General features: G+C 43.6%; 1 protein-coding gene across 3 annotated transcripts in view; it reads right to left on the bottom strand.

Annotated features, from left to right (window-relative positions):
• The window catches only part of LOC109902130 (protein argonaute-3-like), a 43,626-nt gene extending 18,680 nt beyond the window's left edge, over positions 1 to 24,946 (bottom strand). For 2 of the 3 annotated variants that reach the window (XM_031786622.1, XM_031786624.1), the window contains exons 1-9: positions 24,073 to 24,946; positions 11,655 to 11,826; positions 11,273 to 11,393; positions 10,917 to 11,125; positions 4,350 to 4,486; positions 1,815 to 1,949; positions 1,597 to 1,684; positions 884 to 1,031; positions 587 to 706 (exon numbers count right to left, since the gene is read on the bottom strand). In XM_031786622.1, the coding sequence (XP_031642482.1) occupies positions 587 to 706; positions 884 to 1,031; positions 1,597 to 1,684; positions 1,815 to 1,949; positions 4,350 to 4,486; positions 10,917 to 11,125; positions 11,273 to 11,393; positions 11,655 to 11,826; positions 24,073 to 24,091 (1,149 nt within the window). In that variant the 5' untranslated portion in view covers positions 24,092 to 24,946. The remainder of the gene's footprint in view (positions 1 to 586; positions 707 to 883; positions 1,032 to 1,596; positions 1,685 to 1,814; positions 1,950 to 4,349; positions 4,487 to 10,916; positions 11,126 to 11,272; positions 11,394 to 11,654; positions 11,827 to 24,072) is intronic. The other variant, XM_031786623.1, reaches the window with a different exon arrangement.
• Positions 24,947 to 25,131: the final 185 nt, after the last annotated feature.

The following is a 25,131-nucleotide window of genomic DNA, read 5'->3' as shown; positions in this document are numbered from 1 at the left end:
GAGAGGATGCCAATAGTGTGCAAAGCTGTCATTAAGGCAAAGGATGGCTACTTTGAAGAACGTCAAACATATTTTGATTAGTTTAACACTTGTGGTTACTACATGATTCCATATCATGAAGAAAATAGTAAAAATAAAGAAAAATCCTTGAATGAGTAGGTGTCCAAAGTTGCCAGCCTGTGTCTCGCCCACCCCGATAGCGGTCATTACCATAGGACAACTGGAGATCGAATTTCAATATTGAAACAATGTTGCAAATGTCAGAGACAGACAGCAAGGTTATTGAAAATCTTTGCTGTTGAAAACTAAACGCAAGTCTAAAAGAAAAATGGGAGATAATGTCTGGATGCTTTTTACAGTGAAGATCTAGTATACAAATGGCCTGGCTGAACTGACAAGACCTTGGATTACGCAGACAGATGGAACAGAGTCAATCGGCATTTCAACTTCATAGATTTAGCCGGAGTTAACTTGTGGAATAGACACCGGCTGGAATGGGGTTAACCAATCAGCATCCAGGATTAGACCCACCCCTTGTATAACTGTAAATAAGACTCCGTGCCACCAGGCGGCGCCACTGACTCACCAGCCGGCTGATCTCCTCCTGTCTGTCAGGTGCAGAGCGAGCCGTGGCTTTGATCATTGTGGACGTCTGATTATCTGTCAGTTTCTTGATGCAGCGCTGCCCTGCTACTATGTTACACACCTGCAGGGACACAGCACAAAAGCATTGAGTATATTGCAAAGCATTTTATTCACACTATTTGGCCAAACTGAAGCCATGCTAAAAAGGACAATGTGAAAAGAAAATATCCGAGCCATCACAGTACGGTTTGGGTCTGTCCTATAGTGTGAATCAGGCAAAGAAATGAATATTTCTCACCTCCAGGGGTAGGTAGGTGTGCTTCTGCTCCTGCCCCACCTGGAGGCAGGGTAGGTGGGGATACTTGAGCTGCAGGCTATACTTCTCTCTGAAGTACTGGGCCACCGTGCGTTCCACCGTTTGACCATTCTCCAGCTGCAGAGGGAACCTGACCACAACAGGTAGATGGAACGGCAAGGGTTAAGAACTCTTTACTAACATTGAAAGGGGCGGCTGCGCAAGAGGGGTCTACGTAGACTAAGGTTATCAACAGCTAAAGTGGTCTTCAATTTCTAGTTCAGATCAATACAGTGAAGATACAGAAACGGCCTCACAAAGCTATCAAAACGTTGAACAAATCATTCTGAAAATGTTAAGCATCAGTAGATACTGGAAAGCAAAGAAGCAGCATCAGTAGATAAACAGCTGCATGTAATAGCATATTGGCCAACGATGACTAACACCCATTGACCTCGAGACAAGGATCTGACTCAGACATTTTGTGGTTCTGGTGAATTCTTGTGAACAGGTCAACCTACATTCAAGTGCACGCTCCTCTCCTCTCCTCTCCCATCCCATCCCGCCCCATCCCAGGCTCCATGTGCGTCTCCTCCCAGTCTCTCTCTGGCCTCTCCTAGTCCCACCACACTCCACTCTCTCCCTAGTTCCACTCCACCCAATCTCATCTACTTCTTGTCCCACCCCACCCTCCCTCCGGGGCTCTCTTGACTCACGTTTGATGGCTGGCGGGCCGACGGGTTACGTTGCAAACGCGGTACTTCCGCCGCATGGTTCCACAGTGGGTCACCTCCACCTTCAGACCTGGACAGGAGAGCTTTTAGGACCTCAGGGACGTGGCAATGACACAAATGTGTGTACACAGGCACGCCCAAAAGCCTAGTTTACATCCTCTTTCACGCACACAGACAAACGCACGCACAAAATACACTACCTTTGATTTCTTTGGTGAACTTGACCCGGTGGGAGTCTGTGAGAGGTCGGGGCTGCTCGTCTATGTTGTGGATGTCCAGGACCTCACACATGAACTGGATCACAGGCTGGGCTTTGTAGAAGGCCGTGGCAGAAACTGCAGGACAGACAGGGCCATTAAAACACTCGCTCACACTCACTCAGAATTACCAATCACTGGCAATACCTGCCAAACCGAGAGTAATCTCCCTAGCTCTTTACTGTAGATGAAAAATGTGAATTGATCTTGGTCTTCCAAATACGTCACGCCAGAAGCAGCCATTTGTCATCAATTATCAGCCATCATCATTTTTTTTAGCTATTTAGGTCTATATCTCAAATCACAGCAGCTCAAGGCCTGTAGCCAGGGACACGCCAACACGGCTCTCAAACATGAAATAAAACCTAGGAGGAACATCCAACATCCCTCTGGCTTTATGTGCCGTTAGAGGAAGCTGGCCCCTAGATGAAGGCCCTAATGCTTTTCTCCACCTGAAAGGAGAGATGAGAAGAGAGGAAACAGATGCTGCACTGACACTGTGCTGACTTCACAGTGACGTCAGGGCCACGTCTGACAGCGACGCTGACGACCGGAGCATACATGCGATTAGAAATGATGGGGAGTGCAGGTCACGGTCACTCTCCACACAGACAGTAGGGTTCTCATCCCCATAAACAGGAAATGACATCAGCAATTTCATGTTTGTTTTGATGTTGGTTTGTGAGAGTGCTGATACATTACTCTTGGGAGTGTGAAAATGAAAGGGTTTTAAATAGAGCACATGTTTGTTTGTTGCTTACAGTGGGGCAAAAAAGTATTTAGTCAGCCACCAATTGTGCAAGTTCTCCCACTTAAAAAGATGAGAGGCCTGTAATTTTCATCATAGGTACACTTCAACTATGACAGACAAAATGAGAAGAAAAAAAAAATCCAGAAAATCACATTGTAGGATTTTTTATGAATTTATTTGCAAATTATGGTGGAAAATAAGTTGGCTGACTAAATACTTTTTTGCCCCACTGTATGTACTAGTACATTTTCTCAGTGTTGCTATATCTTCAGCTAGGATGTGTGTGATTTTATATATGTCCCCTGGTGAGATATAAAAACAGATCATTGGCGCCTATTTGTTTTCGCGCTCTTTTAGGGCCTATTCTCCTCATTCCTTGAGCACACAATGACTAATGAAAGAGAATCATTTGCAGATGGCTGGACTTTTCTGCCCTTTGGTGGCGAATGGGCGAGGGGGCTAGAGGAAGCAAAATAATTTGCGAGAGAGGGAGAGCGGGAAAACCGCCTGAGTGAGAGAGGCCTGAAGACAGAGCAGTCAGGCACTCCAAAACAAAAGCAGCCCACCAAAAATAGCTCCCAAACACAGGGCCCTTCAGATCCCTGTAAGTCCGTCTCCACAGCAACTGCCTAGACAGTTTCCACAAAGCAAGAACCCCCCACTCTCCACTTTCTACAAAGCCTACGGCCAGCCCACCCACCTATAACCAGATCCCTCTTTCCAAACCCCCCTGTTGCCAACACCCACTATGGAGTCCTCCCATATTAGGTAGAAGTTGCCTCAAACACCGATACAGGTTCAGGGCCTGCATTCATAAAGCATCTCAGAGTAGGAGTGATGATTTAACACCAGTTCAGCCCTTTAGATCACATTGAATAAGATGACATGGACAGGGGGACTTGATCCTAGATCAGAACTCCTACTCTTTAAAAAAAAAAAAAATATATATATATATATATATATATATATATATATATATATATATATATATATATATATATATATATATATATATATATATATATATATATATATATATATATATATTTCACCTTTATTTAACCAGGTAGGCTAGTTGAGAACAAGTTCTCATTTGCAACTGCGACCTGGCCAATATAAAGCATAGCAGTGTGAACAGAGAACACAGAGTTACACATGGAGTAAACAATTAACAAGTCAATAACACAGTAGAAAAAAATAGTCTATATACATTGTGTGCAAAAGGCATGAGGAGGTAGGCGGGGCCATTCTGCAAATAATTACAATTTTGCAGATTAACACTGGAGTGATAAATGATCAGATGGTCATGTACAGGTAGAGATATTGGTGTGCAAAAGATCAGAAAAGTAAATAAATAAAAACAGTATGGGGATGAGGTAGGTAAAAATGGTAGGTAAAAATGGTAGGTAAAAACTGCAGCGATCGGTTAGCTGCTCAGATAGCAGATGTTTAAAGTTGGTGAGGGAGATAAGTCTCCAACTTCAGCGATTTTTGCAATTCGTTCCAGTCACAGGCAGCAGAGAACTGGAACGAAAGGCAGCCAAATGAGGTGTTGGCTTTAGGGATGATCAGTGAGATACACCTGCTGGAGCGCGTGCTACGGATGGGTGTTGCCATCGTGACCAGTGAACTGAGAGCCTACTCTTATCCATATGGCCTCAGATTTTTTTATCCCCCTAAATGGTTACGGTTAGGATTGGTTGCAAAGTGATGTGCGCTGTCCTCACCGTCAATATTGAGCATCATCTTCCACATGGCGGGACGTACAGACTGGTGGAAACCAAACCATACCTCTCTCCCCCCTCCCAGAGGATGGTCGTAGCCCTCTGGGGCTGAGAAGAAGGAGCGACCCACCGGGGTGTACCTGGAGAGGGGGAGAGAGAAGAGCGACAAAATAAGGAGAGAGAAATAGAAAGTGGACAGACAGATAAGAGAATGGGGAAGTTAGTATCCACAACCTGGACCAAGATCTTGGTCAATGGCTCTTTGCACAACGACAGTCTGACAACAAGCTATTTTCCCAGTTGACACTGAACAGCAACGAAACGAGAGGGTGAAAACTCCACACGGCCTTATCGACAACTGATCACTGAGCGGCAAAGACTCATTAATAACAGCGTATACTGGACACATTCTGTCAATGCAGTAGCCTGAAGCTATAGCAAACATAGCCTTATGGCAGGTGTCGATACACAGAAGCCAGTTTTTATTTAAGACTTGGGAAAATACTTTCATTAACATTAACCAGTCTCTCACTGTTGCCGCTTGCTATAAACCTCCCTCTGCCCCCAGCTGTGCCCTCGATACTATATGTGAACTGATTGCCCCCCCATCTATCTTCTGAGCTCGTGCTACTAGGTGACCTAAACTGGGACATGCTTAACACCCCGGCCATCCTACAAACTAAGCTTGATGCCCTCAATCTCACACAAATGTATCAATGAACCTACCAGGTACAACCCCAAATCAGTAAACACGGGCACCCTCATAAATGTCATCCTAACTAATTCGCCCTCCAAATACACCTCTGCTGTTTTCAATCAAGATCTCAGCGATCACAGCCTGCATCCGTAATGGGTCTGCGACCAAACGACCACCCCTCATCACTGTCAAACGCTCCCTGAAACACTTCTGCGAGCAGGCCTTTCTAATCAACCTGGCCGGGGTATCCTGGAATGACATTGACCTCATCCCGTCAGTAGATGATGCCTGGCTATTCATTAAAAGTGCCTTCCTCACCATCTTAAATAAGCATGCCCCTCAAAATGTAGAACTAGGAATAGATATAGTCCTTGGTTCACGCCAGACCTGTCTGCCCTTGACCAGCACAAAAACATCCTGTGGCGTTCTGCATTAGCATCGAATAGCCCCCGTGATATGCAACTTTTCAGGGAAGTTAGGAAAAAATATACACAGGCAGTTAGAAAGCTAAGGCAAGCTTTTTCAAACAGAAATTTGCATCCTGTAGTACTAACTCAAAAAAGTTCTGGGACACTAAAGTCCATGGAGAATAAGAGCACCTCCTCCCAGCTGCCCACTGCTCTGAGGCTAGGAAACATTGTCACCACCGATAAATCCGCTATAATTGAGAATTTCAATAAGCATTTCTCTACGGCTGGCCATGCTTTCCACATCGCTACCCCTACCCCGGTCAACTGCCTGGCACCCTCCACAGAAACCCACCAAAGCCCCCACCATTTCTCCTTTACCCAAATCCAGATAGCCGATGTTCTGAAAGAGCTGCAAAATCTGGACCCTCTCATTCTAAAATTATCTGCCGAAATTGTTGCAACCCCTATTACTAGCCTGTTCAACCTCTTTCGTATCGTCTGAGATTCCCAAAGATTGGAAATCTGCCGCGGTCATCCCCCTCTTCAAAGGGGTTGACACTCCAGACCCAAACTGCTACAGACCTATATTTATCCTACCCTGTCTTTCTAAGGTCTTCAAAAGCCAAGTTAACAAACAGATTACTGACCATTTCGAATCCCACCATACCTTCTCTGCTATGCAATCTGGTTTCAGAGCTGGTCATGGGTGGACCTCAGCCACGCTCAAGGTTCTAAACGACATCATAACCGCCATCGATAAGAGACATTACTGTGCAGCCGTATTCATCGACCTGGCCAAGGCTTTCGACTCTGTCAGTCACCACATTCTTATTGGCAGACTCGACAGCCTTGGTTTCTCAAATGATTGCCTCGCCTGGTTTACCAACTACTTCTCTGATAGAGTTCAGTGTGTCAAATCGGAGGGCCTGTTGTCTGGACCTCTGACAGTCTCTATGGGTGTGCCACAGGGTTCAATTCTCGGGCCGACTCTCTTCTCTGTATACATCAATGTTGCTCTTGCTCTTGCTGCTGGTGATTCTCTGATCCACCTCTACGCAGACGACACCATTCTGTAAACTTCTGGCCCCTCCTTGGACACTGTTAACTAACCTCCAGACGAGCTTCAATGCCATACAACTCTCCTTCCGTGGCCTCAACTGCTCTTAAATGCTAGTAAAACTAAATGCATGCTTTTCAATCGATTGTTGCCCGCACCTGCTCGCCCGTCCAGCATCACTACTCTGGACGGCTCTGACTTAGAATACGTGGACAACTACAAATACCTGGGTGTCTGGTTAGACTGTAAACTCTCCTTCCAGACTCACATTAAGCATCTCCAATCCAAAATTAAATCTAGAATCAGCTTCCTGTATCGCAACAAAGCTTCCTTCACTCATGCTGCCAAACATACCCTCGTAAAACTGACCATCCTACCGATCCTCGACTTCGGTGATGTCATCTAGAAAATAGCCTCCAACACTCTACTCAGCAAATTGGATGCAGTCTATCACAGTGCCATCCGTTTTGTCACCAAAGCCCCATACACTACCCACCATTGCGACCTGTACGCTCTCGTTGGTTGGCCCTCGCTTCATACACATCGCCAAATCCACTGGCTCCAGGTCATCTACAAGTCTAATCTAGGTAAAGCCCCGCCTTATCTCAGCTCACTGGTCACCATAGCAGCACCCACTCGTAGCACGCGCTCCAGTATGTATATCTTATTCCTCCTTTGGTCGTCTTTCCTTCCAGTTCTCTGCTGCCCATGACTGGAACGAATTGCAAAAATCTCTGAAGCTGGAAACTTACATCTCACTCACTAGCTTTAAGCACCAGCTGTCAGAGCATTTTACAGATCACTGCACCTGTACTTAGCCAATCTGTAAACAGCCCATCTATCTACCTACCTCCTCCCCACACTGGTATTTATTTATTTATTTTGCTCCTTTGCACCCCAGTATCTCTACCTGCACATTCATCTTCTGCCGATCTACCATTCCAGTGTTTAATTGCTATATTGTAAATACGTCGCCACCATGGCCTATTTATTTCCTTAACTTACCTCATTTGCACTCACTGTATATAGACTTGTTTTCTTTTGTTCTACTGTATTATTGACTGTATATTTTGTTTATTCCATGTGTAACTCTGTGTTGTTGTATGTGTCGAATTGCTACGCTTTATCTTGGCCAGGTCGCAGTTGCAAATGAGAACTTGTTCTCAACTAGCCTACCTTGTTAAATAAAGGTGAAATAAATTTTAAAAACTTATGACTGGGGGCAGTATTGAGTAGCTTGGATGAATAAGGCGCCCAGAGTAAACTGTCTGCAACTCAGGCCCAATTGCTAATATACGCATATTATTAGTAGATTTGGATAGAAAACACTGAAGTTTCTAAAACTGTTTGAATGATGTCTGTGAGTATAACAGAACTCATATGGCAGGCAAAAACCTGAGAAAAAAATCCAACCCGGAAGTGGGAAATCTGACGTTTGTAGTTTCTCAACTTTTTGCCTATCGAACAGTGTCTATGGGGTCATATTGCACTTCCTAAGGCTTCCACTAGATTTCAACACTCTTTAGAACCTTGTTTGATGCTTTTACTGTGAAGGAGGGGGGAATGAGGGCTCTGAGTCAGAGGTCTGCCAGAAAGCCACGAGCTGGCCATGCTCGTTCACGTGAGAGTTAGCTTGAGTTCCATTGCATTTCTATAGACAAAGGAATTCTCTGGTTGGAAAATTTAAGATTTATGTTAAAAACATCCTAAAGATTGATTCTATAAATCGTTTGACGTGTTTCTATGGACTGTAACGGAACCTTTTTACTTTGTCTGCTCGTGCCTCATGAATTTGGATTACTGGGCTAAACGCACAAACAAAAAGGAGGTATTTGGACATAAATGATGGACATTATCGAACAAAACAAACATTTATCGTGGAACTGGAATTCCTGGGAGTGCATTCTGATGTTGATCAACAAAAGGTAAGCAAATATTTATAATGCTATTTCTGACTTCTGTTGACTACACAACATGGCGGATATCTGTTTGGGTTGTTTTGGTCTGAGCGCCATACTCAGATTTTAGCATGGCGTGCTTTTTCCGTAAAGTTTTTTAAAAATCTGACACAGCGGTTGCATTAAGGAGAAGTGTATCTATAATTCCGTGCATAATAGTTGTATATTTTATCAATGTTTATTATGAGTACTTCTGTAAATTGATGTGGCTCTCTGCAAAATCACCGGTTGTTTTGGAACTACAGAACGTAACGCGCCAATGTAAACAGATTTTTTCAATATAAATATGAACTTTATCAAACAAAACATACATGTATTGTGTAACATGAAGTAAGTGTTTAATTTATTTCTGCTTTTTGTGACTCCTCTCTTTGGCTGGAAAAATGGCTGTGTTTTTCTGTGACTTGGCTCTGACCTAACAATTGTTTGGTTTGCTTTCGCTGTAAAGCCTTTTTGAAATCGGACACTGGTGGGATTAACAAGAAATGGTGTAAAATACTACTGTGTTTGAGGAATTTTTATTATAGGACTTATGTTTTAAATTTGGCACCCTGCACTTTCGCTGGCTGTCGATTCCGTTAGCAGGATCTCAGCCCAAAGAGGTTAAAAAAGGTTTTCATTCAGTATTGGTAGGCACACTGATAACACATGGCTTTTGAGTGGAGGAGGCTATGAGTGAAGTCAGGTATGATGGCAGAGGAATACATCTGGTTTCCTGCCGAATTATCATCATACCGTGAAAACAAGCACACTTGTTTTGCAAGAGCATACATTCACGCGTTTCATTTCCAATGTGGCACTAAGCAGAAGTTAGTCTTCACTGAAATTCAGTACTTGATTTTAGAGGTCGGACGATTATGATTTTTTCAACGCTGATACCGATTATTGGAGGACCAAAAAAAGCCGATACTGATTAAAAATCAGCCGAATTTTACATTTTATTTGTAATAATAATTACAACAATACTGAATGAACACTTATTTTAACTTCATATAATACATCGATAAAATCAATTTAGCCTCAAATAAATAATGAAACGTGTTCAATTTGGTTTAAATAATGCAAAAACAAAGTGTTGGAGAAGAAAGTAAAAGTGCAATATGTGCTATGTAAGAAAGATAACATTTAAATTCCTTGCTCAGAACATATGAAAGCTGGTGGTTCCTTTTAACATGAGTCTTCAATATTCCCAGGTAAGAAGTTTTAGGTTGTAGTTATTATAGGAATTACAGGACTATTTCCCTCTATACCATTTGTATTTCATTAACCTTTGACTATTGGATGTTCTTATAGGCACTTTATTATTGCCAGTGTAACAGTTTAGCTTCCGTCCCTCTCCTCGCTCCTCCCTGGGCTCGAACCAGGAACACAAAGACAACAGCCACCCTCGAAGCAGCGTTAGCCATGCAAAACAAGGGGAACAACCACGCCAAGGCTCAGAGCGAGTGACGTTGGAAACCTATTTGCGAGCGCTAACTAGCCAGCCATTTCACTTTGGTTACACCAGCCTCATCTCGGGAGTTAAACAGCGCAATGCTTGACGCACAACGAAGAGCTGCTGGCAAGACACCCAAAAGTGCTATTTGAATGCATGTTTACGCGCCTGCTTCTGCCTACCACCGCTCAGTCTGATTATATGCAACGCAGGACATGCTAGGTAATATCTAGTAATATCAACCATGTTTAGTTAACTAGTGATTATGATTGTTTTTCATAAGATAAGTTTAATGCTAGCTAGCAACTTACCGTGGCTTACTGCATTCGCGTAACAGGCTCCTTGTGGAGTGCAATGAGAGAGAGGCGGGTCGTTATTGCGTTGGACTACTTAACTGTAAGGTTGCAAGATTGGATCCTCTGAGCTGACAATGTTCAAATCTGTCGTTCTGCCCCTGAACAAGGCAGTTAACCCACCGTTCCTAGGCCGTCATTGAAAATAAGAATGTGTTCTTAACTGACTTGCCTAGTTAAATAAAAGTGTAAAAATATATATATCCATATATACACATTCCTACATACACATTTTAAAAATATTTTAAATTTAAAAAAAACATTTAAATCGGTGTCCAAAAATACCAATTTCCAATTGTTATGAAAACTTGAAATCGGCCCTAATTAATCGGCCATTCAGATTAATCGGTCGACCTCTACTTGATTTGTCATTTTAGGAAATTATCTTGAAATAAAAAAATCGGTCTCGCGTGCCAGCAAATGAAATTTATTATTATTTATTTATTAGGCCTACATCTCCAGTAAATAAATCTGCCTCAAAAGTCAAATTAACATGTAGCAGAGTTGCGTCGTTTGCTTTTAAAATCAGTTCACTGAGGTTCAGGGATAAATGCTCAACTTTTCAGAAATACATGCATCCTGTTGATCAAATAATTAACCCAATCACAAAGTTATAACATTCCCCATTATGACCACTTGGGCGGCGACTGTCCAACTCACTTCATGGAGGGCAAGTGTCGCAGCACTACATCCACAGCGTGTACTGGGTTGGTGCTGATAGGCTTGTCCAGCTCCAGGGGCTCAGGCACGCTGCGGCCCGTTAGCACCTCGTGCAGCATGTGCCAGCTCACCAGGGACACAAACTTGATTGAGACCTTAAAGGGCCGGTCCTTGCCCCCCTCACCCGGTAGAGTGACGTCCAAATCCACCTGTGTGTGTGCGTTAACAGATCAAGAAGTGTGGGAGCGTGAGAGAGAGTGTATGTGTGTTTTCAGTCTTACCCTTGTAGGAGCGCCAGGTAGAGTAGGTTTGACTGTGTGTGTGTGTGGCTGGGTGTCAGTCTACATCCATCTTACCCCTGCGGTTGCCACAGGCAGCGGGTTCGCTGTGTACAAGCTCCTCTTCCCATCGTAGACTGGCCGACGATCCCCAAAGATGGTAACCTTGAAGTGCTGCACCATGGAGTCCACCACCTCCCTACAGAACACAAGACCAAAACAAGTTAACCTCTTTTTAAACTTGTCCAACGGTCTGCAACTTGTGGCTCTGGAGCCACATGCGGCTCTTAAACTGCCCATATGTGGCTCTATAAATAGTATTCAAAGTAATAATACATAAAAATATAATAGAAGTAGAATAGACACATCAAATTACCTCTAGTCACACTTCAACAAGACATAATCTGATACCACGTGAAACATTTTGAGATCCTAGCGAAAGGCATTATTCTAGGCGTACCTGTTGACGCGGCGCGGGCACTTCTCGGGCTTGATGTCCACCTCATAGAGGTAGACGTCTATCTTGGGGATATCCACCTGGAAGCAGTTGGCCAGCAGCTTGATGGGCTTTCCCATGGTGCCATAGCCAGGCCGCCGCGGCACAGTGAACAGGGGCTGGGCTCCAACGGCTCCTAGAGATGGAAGGAGGGAGCGGGGGAAATGGAAAAAGAACAATAATTCAACTTCCATTACAACAGACCAGCTCTTTGAGAAATAGGCTTAGATTAGTAAATTGCTAAAAATCAGCTTTGACGTGGACACTTTTTAAATTTTTTACTAAAAAGTTAGGTCTAAATGGGGTGGCCGGTAGCCTAGTTGTTAGAGCGATGGGCCAGTAACAAAAAGGTTGCTGGATCGAATCCCAGAGCTGACAAGGTAAAAATCTGTCGTTCTACCCCTGAACAAGGTGCAACCCACTGTTCCTAGGCAGTCATTGTAAATAAGAATTTGTTCTTAACTGACTTAACTAGTTATATAAAAATTACATGTAAAATCACTTGTTGCCGGTGTGTCAAGAAGATAGATGTCGGCTGAAAGAATCTACTGGAAGGAATAACTTTAGAAAGTACAGAGACAGCGAGGAATGCTATGGGGGGGGGGGGGGGGGGGGGGGAAATACAAAAGGTTTGGTTCCACTATAAAAAAAAATACCCAACAACAAAACTAACACACAGACGTGTGTACACAGTGGTACCTAACACACATTGCCACCACCAGACACAGGATGTCTTACACAGGAGTAACAATAACCCAGTAGACAGTTATTTTAATAACAACCCGATGTGCCACACTCATCCGATGTGCCGTGTTGGGTCTGCCGTCTCGTGGCCTGCCCATCAACATCAGGGGCAGCTGATGTGAAAGGGGAGAGGGGGACTCGCCTTTTGAAGCTTTGCGCTGGTTTAGCAAGACATTTGCTATGACGTTGCTCCGTTGGCCTGTGTGAGCTGCTTAACTATTGCGCAACACTCAGTCTAATAACTGAGTTCAGATGAGGGGAGTCAGTCAGTATATTGTTTGTCCATCCTAAACTGAACAAAAATATGTTTAATTTTTTTTAAAACACAACATGTAAAAGGTCCCATGTTTCATAAGCTGAAATAAAAGATACCAGAAATGTTCCAGACACACAAAAAGCTTATTTCACAAATTTACTTTTTTATTTATTTTAATTTACCTTTATTTAACCAGGTAGGCAAGTTGAGAACAAGTTCTCATTTACAATTGCGACCTGGCCAAGATAAAGCAAAGCAGTTCGACAGATAAAACGACAGAGTTACACATGGAGTAAAAACAAACATACAGTCAATAATGCAGTATAAACAAGTCTATATACAATGTGAGCAAATGAGGTGAGAAGGGAGGTAAAGGCAAAAAAACTTACAATCTTGTTAGTGAACATGTCTCCTTTGCAAAAATAATCCATCCACCTGACAGATGTGGTATATCAAGAAGCTGATTAAAACAGCATGATCATTACACAGGTGCACCTTGTGCTGGGGACAATAACTGGCCAGTGTAAAATGTACAGTTGTGTCACACAACACAAAGCCACAGACGTCTCAAGTTGAGGGAGCGCACAATTAGCATGCTGAGTGCAGGAATGTCCACCAGAGCAGTTGCCAGATAATTGAATGTTAATTTCTCTACCGTAAGCCACCTCCAACATAGTTTTAGAGAATTTGGCAGTACGTCCAACCAGCCTCACAATTGCAGACCAAGTTTAACCACGCCAGCCCAGGACCTCCACATCCAGCTTCTTCAACTGCATGATCGTCTGAAACCAGCCACCCGGACAGTTGCTGAACCCGAGGGGTATTTCTGTCTGTAATAAAGCCCTTTTTGTGGGGAAAACTTCAGATGGACTTGGCAGGGCTGCACTCCTGCCCAGTCACGTGAAATCCATAGATTAGGGCCTAATGAATTGATTTCAAATAACTGATTTCCTTAAATGAACTGTAATTGTTGCGTTCATATTTTTGTTCAGGACACATATCCTCATCACCCCTATTCAACACTTCCATCTCTCAGTCAGGCAGAAAGTAAACCATGGGAGTTTCCCCTCAGCCTCTCTCTGGTACTCTCCACCACCAGAACCAAACTGCCCCAATGTGTCATTGATCAATAAGTGTCAGTGCTATGAATGATTCACCTCCTATTGAGTCATGATGAGCATACATGAGTGGGTGTCAGTTCATTCAGAGCCCCAGCGCAGGGGGGATAAAAAAAACATAACAGAACCCTTTCTCAGGTGCTGCCAGCTCATGGGATTGGTGCACGAGTGAAGAGGTTTGTTTAGGGCTGTCTTTCAGAAGCCGGAGCGTTCATGGTTGTCTCCCCTTCTGTTTCTCTCGCCTGGTGGACCTTGAGGGGTAGGTACAGGGGTGACAGATACAGGTTGGGTGTAGGCTAAGGCTAGACCTCGGTGGGTCACGAATGACAGCAGAGAAAGGGGGATCGTTAGAGACGTCTGGAATTCCAGCCGAAGCTGTCCCACGGACACACACCAGCCCTTTGTGATGGAAATTATCCAGGGGGCCGGTGGGAGACTAGTTTACACATACCGCCACACAAAACAGAGCTTTTCCTGTGCTGCGGTGGGGGTGAGTAAGCCAAGGAGGAGGAGATGGAGGAGTAGGATGGCTGGGGGAGTGGGCAGGGGGGGCTGGTATTCCGCTCAGGCACTCATATCGTAGAACTAGCCTCCACGCTGCATGAGTCACTGGGCCAACGCAGAGGGAGAGAGAAACACAGGAGGAGTGTCCTGCCTCTGGACACTGTGCCAGGCATTCTCAAAATGTAAAACGACACTTTCCTCCTAGTCCTGATGTTCTTCCTCCCCCCCCAACCCAACCTTCTGACAAGACCTTGCGCGTGTGTGTAAGCATTTCACATTAAGGTCCACACCTGTTGTAGTCGGTGCATGTGACAAATACAATTTGATGCTGTCTTACACACACACACACAGGTGCCTTCTGACACGCCCTTAACGAAACACGCAAGCAAGCACGAACAACCACACACACAGGAAAGCAGCTGCAACGTCATCATCCCACCATGCAGCGAGCGAGACAAAGAAACACCAAGGCCACAGAGAGAAAAGGATAACACACACCCACAAACAGCGGATCAGAAATGCAGAACACTGCAAAAAAACAACAAACAAATGGCAGAAACGACTCAACATTTCCACATTTCCGGTTATTAAACCTGACCCTCCTGCCTATTTCTGATTCAGACTTTCAAAAAAATGGATTCAAAAACACACTTGTGTGCAGAACTTAACTAGATGGCAAAAAGCCTTATCGCAAAATCCCCTCCAAGGCATGCTAGCCTATTTTCTCTGTTACTGATAATTCAGAATGCTTCTCAAGCACACACACGGCCTAGTATCTCAATTCTCCCCCCGTCTAAACTATTTCAGCCCCTTGCAGACAAAACAAGTACAAGCACGCCCTTGGGAACTGTAGAGTGAGGGGAACATTGGAGGGATGCGGCTGTCAGGGGCCAGGGCAGGGAGTTACGTAGAGGGGGGAGCTGACTACTCTAGTCTGAGGTTCCTCTGACACTGTCGGCCCCAGTGGCCCCGAGCTGGCCCTGTCCTCAGGTCACCCACTGCCCATATAAGGCATGTTCAGTACCATGCAAGCAACACAGCAGAGAGAGACCAGTGTCTCAGAGGAACACACACAAACAAGCAGAATTGTAAGGGCGCCCACACACACACACACACACACACACACACACACACACACGTGAAGCTGAGCTGCTCCAATGAACTTGACCTGAGAAACACCCCAAAGGATCAACCAAAAATGTCAAACTCTACAAAACAAAAAAGTTGAGGCCTAAACTGCACACCAAAATTAGTACTCACCTATCCTGGAATACCATGACCTGTAGGCCTTCCCATAGACATAACAAGATTTCCGGCAACGACAGATGGCCTACTCAAAAGCCCATGTGGAGGAATCAAAGGCTTGTGGTCTGCGTCATTTAGCGGTGAGCGAGGTAGCAGGTTCAAGGAAACCTACCACTCGTGTGTTTACCCTGAAAGACTGTGCGGTCAGAAGATTCGTAAAGGAAGAACGTGTTTTCCCAAACAGAAAAATTCTAGGTACTCAAGTCTTTCAACGCTTTGTCTCATTTTGTTTCCTGACCCTATGACCTTCATGTTACGGACTACAGTACAGACACCAACTAAAAAGAGGCAGCTAACTGGGTAGTATTCGTTAGGGCATACCGTAGGATAACGGTGTACAACAGAAAACAAAAAAAGAGCGTAATTGGACAAAGGTCAGAAACAGAAATAACGTCTTTCTCCGTTTGGTGCCTAATGAATATGCCCCTGATATTAGAAAGAAAAAGTCAGTGGGTATGAGGAGAGATAAGGAGGCATCACTGAACTGACCTTGTTATGACAATTTCTCAGTCAAACTAACTGAAGTGGATGTGCCAAAATGGGTACAAAGCAACAAACTCTGCCAGGTTGGTTCCATCATTTATTTTATTTAAGTGTCTTTTAAGAGCAAGCTGGTATTCGATCTCAGGCGACCTCAGCTTGCCACACTCAAAGATTGGACACTGGTTAACGTTCTGAGGTGAAAAAGTACTAGGCTATATTATTACAGGCTAGGAGAGAAAACAGTTGCCACATCCCTGAAAAGCAATGGATACCCACACTGACTGGGGTCATGTTCAGTAGGCACAGAATGGATAAAAACCAGACTCAGAGATGCATTCTGCTACCTGAACTCAATGAACTCCAACAAGAAAATCTTAAAACATATTGCAACGGTGTGCACTAATGAACATGACCTAGTTACCAATACACATCAAGTCTGGGCTCTCCCTTCCTCACTCCCGCTGCCTTCAACAATGATTGGCTGCAAACGTACTCACACAGACGCAGGGCAGACCCACACAGCTGTATGTCTATTCTGGACAGGCCTGGGCTGTGGGAACAGGGCGAGCGCTCCGATGTGGAGCACAAGGCATCAGTCACAGCAGGCAGCGGCCCAGGCACACACGGCTGGACGGACGCACAGTGACAGAGCGCCGCGGGCTGGGAGGGACTGATGTGTGTCAAACAAATAGTTTATTCCCCCCTCTGTCACTTGTTCCATCTGCCTCAGTGCTCAGAGAGTGTCGGGCACCGACCCGAGCCACCACAGCTGCCACTCACTCCACAATCAAAACACAAGCCAAAGCTGTACAGGGAGACCGAGGAGGGAGAGGCAACATGAAGTACTCTGAGGATGGATGGCAGGGGGGGAAAGCAAGGCAGGCTGGACCTAGAGTGGACACAGATACACATGAATGAGAGCCTGGCTGAGGATTCCACAGGTGAATGTTAAATGAAGCACTGTGTAAACCAGGGCAAGACCAGCCTGGTCAGAACAACCCCCTTGGTACGAGGGCACAATTAAAACACGTTTAGTGGTGAGTGAGAACCTCCAACTCTGTGATTAGGACTAGGAGGGGAGGGGGGGGGGGGGGGGGGGGGGGGGGGGGTATGGACTGGCATTAGGCCAGGGGTTGCATTAATGTATTTCTAACAGAAAAAATATATTTTTTTTAAACGCAGAACAAATATCTTGCTGCGTTTTGTAAACACAGATTTAAAATGCTTCTTATTGTAATTTCTGCTCGGCATCAAGACTCATTTTGTGCTTCAGTTGCACTTCTCCCGGATGAGAATTCATGAAAGGGCATTCTATCAGCAGACAGTGCTCTGATGTCTAGCTAATTTTCTCCGGTAAAATGCAAGATGAACATCTAGCAAAATATTTGAAAACTTAGCTGGCTACATTCTTTCCATGATCAACATTAGAAATATAATGGCCATGCATCAATGCACTTCTGAAAATGAAGCCATTTTCTGACGAATGGTGTTTCTCGAAAGCATTTTCTGTGAAGGAAAACTACAGTCGCAGGCCCCTGATCACTCTATTGAAGTGAAAACTTCCAACAAAACTGAAGATTGAATGAAGATGAAGATTTATGAACTCAAACACGACCTCTGTAGGCTTATCTCAATGAAATCAGTCAGTGATACAAACAAAAAATAATTGACATCCTAGTGCCAGCCAATCAAATGCGTTGTTTCAAGACAGCACACAAAAAGAATACTTTTCTGGGGTAATTTCTCACTTTCAACAACATCAGGCTCTGTCTTCTCTCACACAAAAAAAGTTGGTTACCCCTTTAAGACACCCCTCACATCAGCCCTGGGTCCCTCTCTTCCTGTCTGACCCCCCCCCCCCCCCGCACTGTGCCACTTGTGTTCCCCCTATAGATTTCGGCTAAATGGTCCTCACAAAACAGAACTCAGGAAAGAGAGAAGTGCCCAATCCAGGCCTCCCCCCTCATCCCACTGAGCTGAAACAGACATCCCCCAGCCTCACAGCCCACTTCTACTGGGCCCTCCTACTGACTCAGTCAGTCCTCTCCATCTATCCCCACACTCTCTCCCTCTCTGGCTCAGTGATTCACTCTCTCTGGCTCTCCCACTCTCTCTTCCGCTGATTTATCGCCCTCCCTCCCCCTCATGAGTTCAATTCTAGCCAGGCTCACAACATGTGAAGGTCGACACAGACAGATGCTTCTCAATCTAGCACCCATGCATGGGCTGTTTTAATTAAAACTTGTTAGAAGTGAAAAATAACATTCATTTCTAGGCTATGGGGACACAGGCTGCAAGATCCTAACGAACACAGGCTCGTGTTCATTAGGGCACGCAACAAAAAAATGCCTTGCAACGGTAAAGAGAAATGGAGTATTTCTCATATGAAAACTCCAGGTTGTCCCTCCCTGTTTGTCAGTTTTCTTCTGGTTGGTGCCTAATGAATACTAACTACTCAGGTCTAGCCTGTGTGTGAATATTCCAGCTGATCGTCAACATCATACTAATGCGAGTGGTGCAATGTGTCCCAAATGGGCTAGCTTTGGACAAGGATTTGAAAATCAAAAAGGTGGTTCTCGAATTCCTGCCTTTTTTCATCAAGTAAAGTGGAGAGAGAGGGAGAGAGAGGGAGAGATCAAGGAGGGAGGATAAGAAAGGTGGTGGGCGTGGGGGTTAAGTGAAACAAAACAAAACAAAGAGCGGGAGGAACAAGACGAAGGTAAGTGTGAATCAGAAAGACAGAACTGCTATATATGCCCATTCAAAATTAGCTACTGCTAACAAACTTTAAGTACCTCAACCACATTTACCTAGAAGACCCCCTTGATAGTTGGAAACTAGCCTGAGGTGTAAGGGGACAGAGTGGGGGAGGGGGGGGGTCCCCTGTACTGCCTGTGTGGTGTCACTTTGTCTTTTGGTAAATCCCACACAAGTGTGTGTGTGGATGAGGCTGTGTATGTCACGCCGTATCCATTACAACAGGAAGCAGCTGCACTTCTCATGGACTATCAAGCGTGCCAGGTTACCCATCCAAAACTAATTGACAATAGAACTCATCTTAACGCAAAATACTATACGGCAAAAATATAGAACTTTTGAAAAAAAAAAAAAAATGGAAAAGGGGCCTCGATCACATCACGGTATTTGTGTGCATTCAAATAGCCATGATAAAATGCAACTGTTTTCGTTGGCTGCCCATACCATAACTCCACTGCCACCATGGGGCACTCTTGGGGCGGCAGCGTAGCCTAGTGGTTAGAGCGTTGGAATAATAACAGGAAGGTTGCAAGATCAAACCCCTGAGCTGACAAGGTACAAATCTGTCGTTCTGCCCCTGAACAGGCAGTTAACCCACTGTTCCTAGGCCGTCATTGAAAATAAGAATTTGATCTTAACTGACTTGCCTAGTTAAATAAAGGTAAAATAAAAAATAAACTCTGTTGACATCAGCAAACCGCTGCGTTTGTGGCAGTACGTCCAACCGGCCTCACATTCTCTAAAAAGACTTGAGACGGCTTATGGAAGAGAAATTATCATTCAATTCCCTGGAAACAGCTCTGGTATACATTCTTGTAGTCAGCATGCTAATTGCACGCTCCCTCAACTTGAGACATCTGTGGCATTGTGTTGTGACACAGCTGCACATTTTAGAGTGGCCTTTTATTGTCCCCAGCACAAGGTGCACCTGTGTAATGATCATGCTGTTTAATCAGCTTCTTGATATGCCACAACGATCAGGTGGATGGATTATCTTGGCAAATGAGAAATGCTCACTAACAGGGATGTAAACAAATTTGTGCACAACATTTTAGAGAAATTAGCTTTTTGTGCATGTGGAAGATTTCTGGGTTATTTTTTTCAGCTTATGAAACATGGGACCAACACTCTACATGTTTGGTTTATATTTTTGTTCAGTGTAATATCCAACCTCATACAAACAAAGATTTATGATCATGTGTTGCCTCTCAAATACCATACAAACGTGTATGATGGATGAGATTTTAAGGGTTAAAAGCTCAAGTCATATGCTATGAGCTCTAGCTAATCTTTGCATGATGCCAGACTACCATTGGAATGAATTTGTTTAAGGGCACACTGTAGCAAAATGTTTTAAAACAGAAAAGCAAAAAGAGAGCTTCTTATCAGTCGAATCCCCAATTATTCCCCTTTTAAACTCTACAACCTGAGGAGATTCAGAGGTCAGTTGCCGGGGGGGGGGGGGGGGGGGTGGCCTCCTCTGGAGGGGATCAATATAGCTCTGTCTGGCATGACCGTATCAGGTGTCACTCACTGGGTCTACCTGCTAGGGTATCATTGCAGGAGAAGTGGAAAGCTTCCGTTACGACAACAGACAAAGCAAACTGTAAAAAACAGTTTCCCTGCCTGTCATTGTAAACGGCAAGGAGGAACAGTGTGACCTAGGCTACCATCTAGGTTATACAGGGTCTCCTCTGTTATGGATGCTTTCCCTTTTGATTTAGGCCGAGCCTACACATCACCACTGTTTTGCAGTCTAGTCATGAGAAAAGATGACCATGCAGTCCAACTTACTATTCAAACTGAAATGCTTTGAATAAGGAAAACTAGTCAGTAACTTTGCCTCTCCTGAACTAGGCCCCTATAAAATCTAAATCAAACTTTTTTTAATAGAACACGGTTGTTATTTTTTTTATTGTTTTCGAAGTCCATAACAATGCTAAAACATCAGGAGACCACTTTTGAAGTCTGGGAAAAATCTAAGAAATGTTGATGTAGTTACCCTTTAATGCAAAGTGTGCACCAGCTAGAGACAGTTGAAGGGCCAGTAGGAGGCACCCTTTCCTCTGGACTAAAGGGCAGTGATTGGGGACCTTGCCCTGTGTAGGGTGCCGTCTTTCAGATGGGACTTTAATAACAGGTGTACGGACTCTTTGTGGTCACGGAAGATCCCATAGCACTTACAAAAGAGTAGTGGTGTTAACCCTGGCATACTGGCTAAATTCCCAATCTGGCCCTCATCATGGCCACCTAATCATCCCCAGCTTACAATTAGCTCATTCATCCCCTCTCCCCTGTAACTATTCCCCAGGTCGTTGCTGTAAATGAGAACGTGTTATCAGTCAACTTACTTTTTTTTTTAAAGGCACACAGGGGAATTCCCGTTTCAGAAAGTTGAAGGAAAATACAAATCACTGATGCATTTTGTTCATGTCTTATGATTAACTTGAGCAAAATAAAACCTTTTCTGAAATTTTTGAATATTGTTGAATTCCGTTTTAATGTCTGGATTTTATAGGGCCCTACTGACTTCTGATAAACAGTGTGGCACATGTCTGCTGTGACAAACAAGACGACCCTATTGCTGAACCACAGGAGGCTGCGGAGGGGAGAACGACTCATAATTATGTCCGGAACAGCTCAAATGGAATGGCAGGAGATGGCTGGAGACCATGTGTTTGATACCACCCGAGCCCGTTCTCCCCAATTAAGGTGCCGCCAATCACGTGTGCTGAACGACTCATGCATAACCATGTGGACTTTTCTATGACTAACGATTAAACGGCGTGAGGAAGATACCCATGAAGGCTGAAGTGTGAACTGTGATGCCACAAAACGTTTGTTAAGTCTCCATTTCATAGCATTGCTCCACTTATGACTAACCTAACTACAAGACTTCATCAAAGACACTGTACTCCCACATTGTGGATGTATTGAATTACATTTCACCTGTGACTCACACATGGCCAACAGACAACTGTTGAGGAACTCCCCTAGCTACAGTTAAACAAATAGTAGCCATTCATGAATTTATCTAGGTGTTTTTAGCAACAATGGGTGTATTTACATGCACTAGCATTGCTTTCAATTAGATGTTGACCGATTAATCAGAATGGCCGATTAATTAGGGCCGATTTCAAGTTTTCATAAGCGGTCATCTGCATTTTTGCAAGCTGATTATATTGCAATCCACGAGGAGACTGTGTGGCAGGCTGACCACCTGTTATGTGAGTGCAGGCAGCAAGGAGCCAAGGTAAGTTGCTAGCTAGCATTAAACTTACCTTATAAAAAAACAATCAATCTTAACATAATCAGTGGTTAACTACACATGATATTGATGATATTACTAGTTTAACTAGCTTGTCCTGCATTGCATATAATCAATGCGGTGCCTGATATTGTATCACTTCTCTTGCGTTCAGAGTCAGGGTATATGCAGCAGTTTGGGGTCGCCTGGCTCTTTGAGTACTGTGTGAAGACCATTTCTTCCTAACAAAGACCATAATTAATTTGCTGGAATTCTACATAATTATGACATAACATTGAAGGTTGTGCAATGTAACAGCAATATTTAGACTTAAGGTTGCCACCCCTTCGATAAAATACAGAATGATTCCGTATTTCACTTAAATAATATTTTTTTTAATTTTTTTTCTCCAATAGTCTCTTGATTAGACCATATTAATGACCTAAGGCTTGTATTTCTGTGTTTATTATAATTAAGTCTATGATTTGATATTTGACAGAGAAGTCTGACTGAGCGGTGGTAGAATGCAGCAGGCTCGTAAGCATTCATTAAAACAGCACTTTACAGTGTTTGCCAGCAGCTCTTAGCAATGCTTGAAGCACAGCGCTGTTTATGACTTCAAGCATATCAACTCCCGAGATTAGGCTGGCAATCCTAAAATGCCTATAAGAACATCCTATAGTCAAAGGTCTATGAAATTGCTTCTGAAATTGCTTCTGAAGCTAAGCAGGGTTGGTCCTGGTCAGTCCCTGGATGGGAGACCAGATGCTGCTGGAATTGTTGTTGGAGGGCCAGTAGGAGGCACTCTTTCCTCTGGTCTAAAAAATATCCCAATGCCCCAGGGCAGTGATTGGGGACACTGCCCTGTGTAGGGTGCAGTCTTTCAGATGGGACATTAAACGGGTGTCCTGACTCTCTGAGGTCATTAAAGATCCCATGGCACTTATCGTAGGGGTGTTAACCCTAGTGTCCTTGCTAAATCTGGCCCTCAAGCCATCACGGTCACCTAATAATCACCAGTTTATAATTGGCTCATTCATCCCCCTCCTCTCCCCTGTTACTATTCCCCAGGTCGTTGCTGTAAATGAGAACGTGTTCTCAGTCAACTTATCTGCTAAAATAACAGATAACTAAATAAATAATATTAAAAAATACAAATGGTATAGAGATGAATAGTCCTATAAAAGCTACAAAGTAAAAGTTCTTACCTGGGAATATTGAAGACTCATGTTAAAAGGAACCACCAGCTTTCATATATTCTCATGTTCTGAGCAAGGAACTTAAACGTTAGTGTTCATTGTTCATTCAGTGTTGTTGTAATTGTCATTATTATTAATCTATATCTATATCTATAGATATATATATTAATAATAATGACAACACTGAATGAACAATGAACACTTAATTTTTGATTTAATACATAAATAACATCTATTTAGTCTCAAATAAATGAATCATGTTCAATTTGGTTTAAATAATGCAAAAATAGTGTTGGAGAGGAGTAAAAGTGCAATATGTGCCATGTAAAAAAAGCTAACGTTTAAGTTCCTTGCTCAGAACATGAGAATATATGAAAGCTGGTGGTTCCTTTTAACATGAGTCTTCAATATTCCCAGGTAAGAAGTTTTACTTTGTGTGTGTATATATATATATATATATATATATATATATATATATATATATATATATATATATATATATATATAATATAATATAATATATATAATTAATATATATATATAAATATATAAATATATATATATAAAAATCATAATTCGGTCGACCTCTACTTTCAATTGTATTTAACAAAAACAGTCCGTATGAAGCCAGAAGTTAAATACAATTCCATTTCAACTTACTGTGCAGGAAGGTTGGTTGCTTGTGTTGCAATGTCAGTGTTGGGAAACATCACATGCAACAATTTAGTAGATAATTTTGGCATAAGAGCAATGACAACCAATTAGTTACCTGTAGTTCCGATTTCCATTCATGAGGTCCCTGCCCGGTTTACTCCCCGGATCACAGATGTCAAACGTCAGGAACTCTTGCTTGGTTCAATCTGGTTTATCGGCAGATCAACGCCTCACAGGCGATGCAGCCGAGTAGTTACGGGTTCCCCAGAGTTCTCCTCTCCACTCACTATCAAACGAGCCCCTGTTCCAGTCCCTTTGGACGAGGGTCTTCCGTGGCCCAGCGTCTGCAAGTTGTTCACACGATCAAGGTATCCAATCAGATTTCACTGCCACGGCGATACTTGCTCGAGCTTCAACGACGCTGATAAACTAGCTAGCAACTAGCTAGATTAGCAAATGGATTGAGAAAAACATAGCTAACTGACACTTGTCAAGATATCATAATTGCAGATTCACTGGGCTCTTTAGTTTCTTACCAGTTCGCGTTATAAAAATCTGATAAATTCGGTTTTACGTACAGCAGAAATCGAGTTTAAGGCTGGGCGATAATAAACTAGCTAGCCATCTTCGACTACTAGTTAGAATTCTCATCCGACAATTGAACAGCTACTTATCACTCAAAGTCTGCTGTCGATAGGCAGCTTGCACCCGTGTTGATGTGCAGCCTTGTTTCCACTGATGTCACTCTCCAACAGCGGCCAGTCTCGCTGTTTCTAGGCTGTCAACTCCCGGTTGCATTCGCCGATATGACTAAGATTTTCAGATTTTCAGTGCTCAACTCTGTGGGGCTCTGACCAACTAAATATGGTGAAGTTACTACTCTGACACCGACAGGAAGAGGTGTGTTCTATCTCAATAGGAAACGCCAAACGTCAGAATGAAGCACTTCGCCCAAAGACAGTACAGTATGAAGATAGGCAGAAACTGCTTCTCCAATAGAAATCCCCGATCACGTTAGCTAGCTAAGCTCATGCGCAGAAATACGTTATTGGATCTAACGGTCGTCTCGCGGCTAATTGCGCATGTGCACGCCGTCAATCAAAAAGCACCCCCTTCATTATAAGTTATTTTTGACGAAAATGAAAACGAGTCCGTTTGTCACTTTCACGAGGTT

This window comes from Oncorhynchus kisutch, linkage group LG13 (genome assembly GCF_002021735.2).
Source record: "Oncorhynchus kisutch isolate 150728-3 linkage group LG13, Okis_V2, whole genome shotgun sequence".
In the NCBI taxonomy this organism is placed as follows: Eukaryota; Metazoa; Chordata; class Actinopteri; order Salmoniformes; family Salmonidae; genus Oncorhynchus; species Oncorhynchus kisutch.
This window is presented reverse-complemented; position numbering and strand designations above follow the sequence as displayed.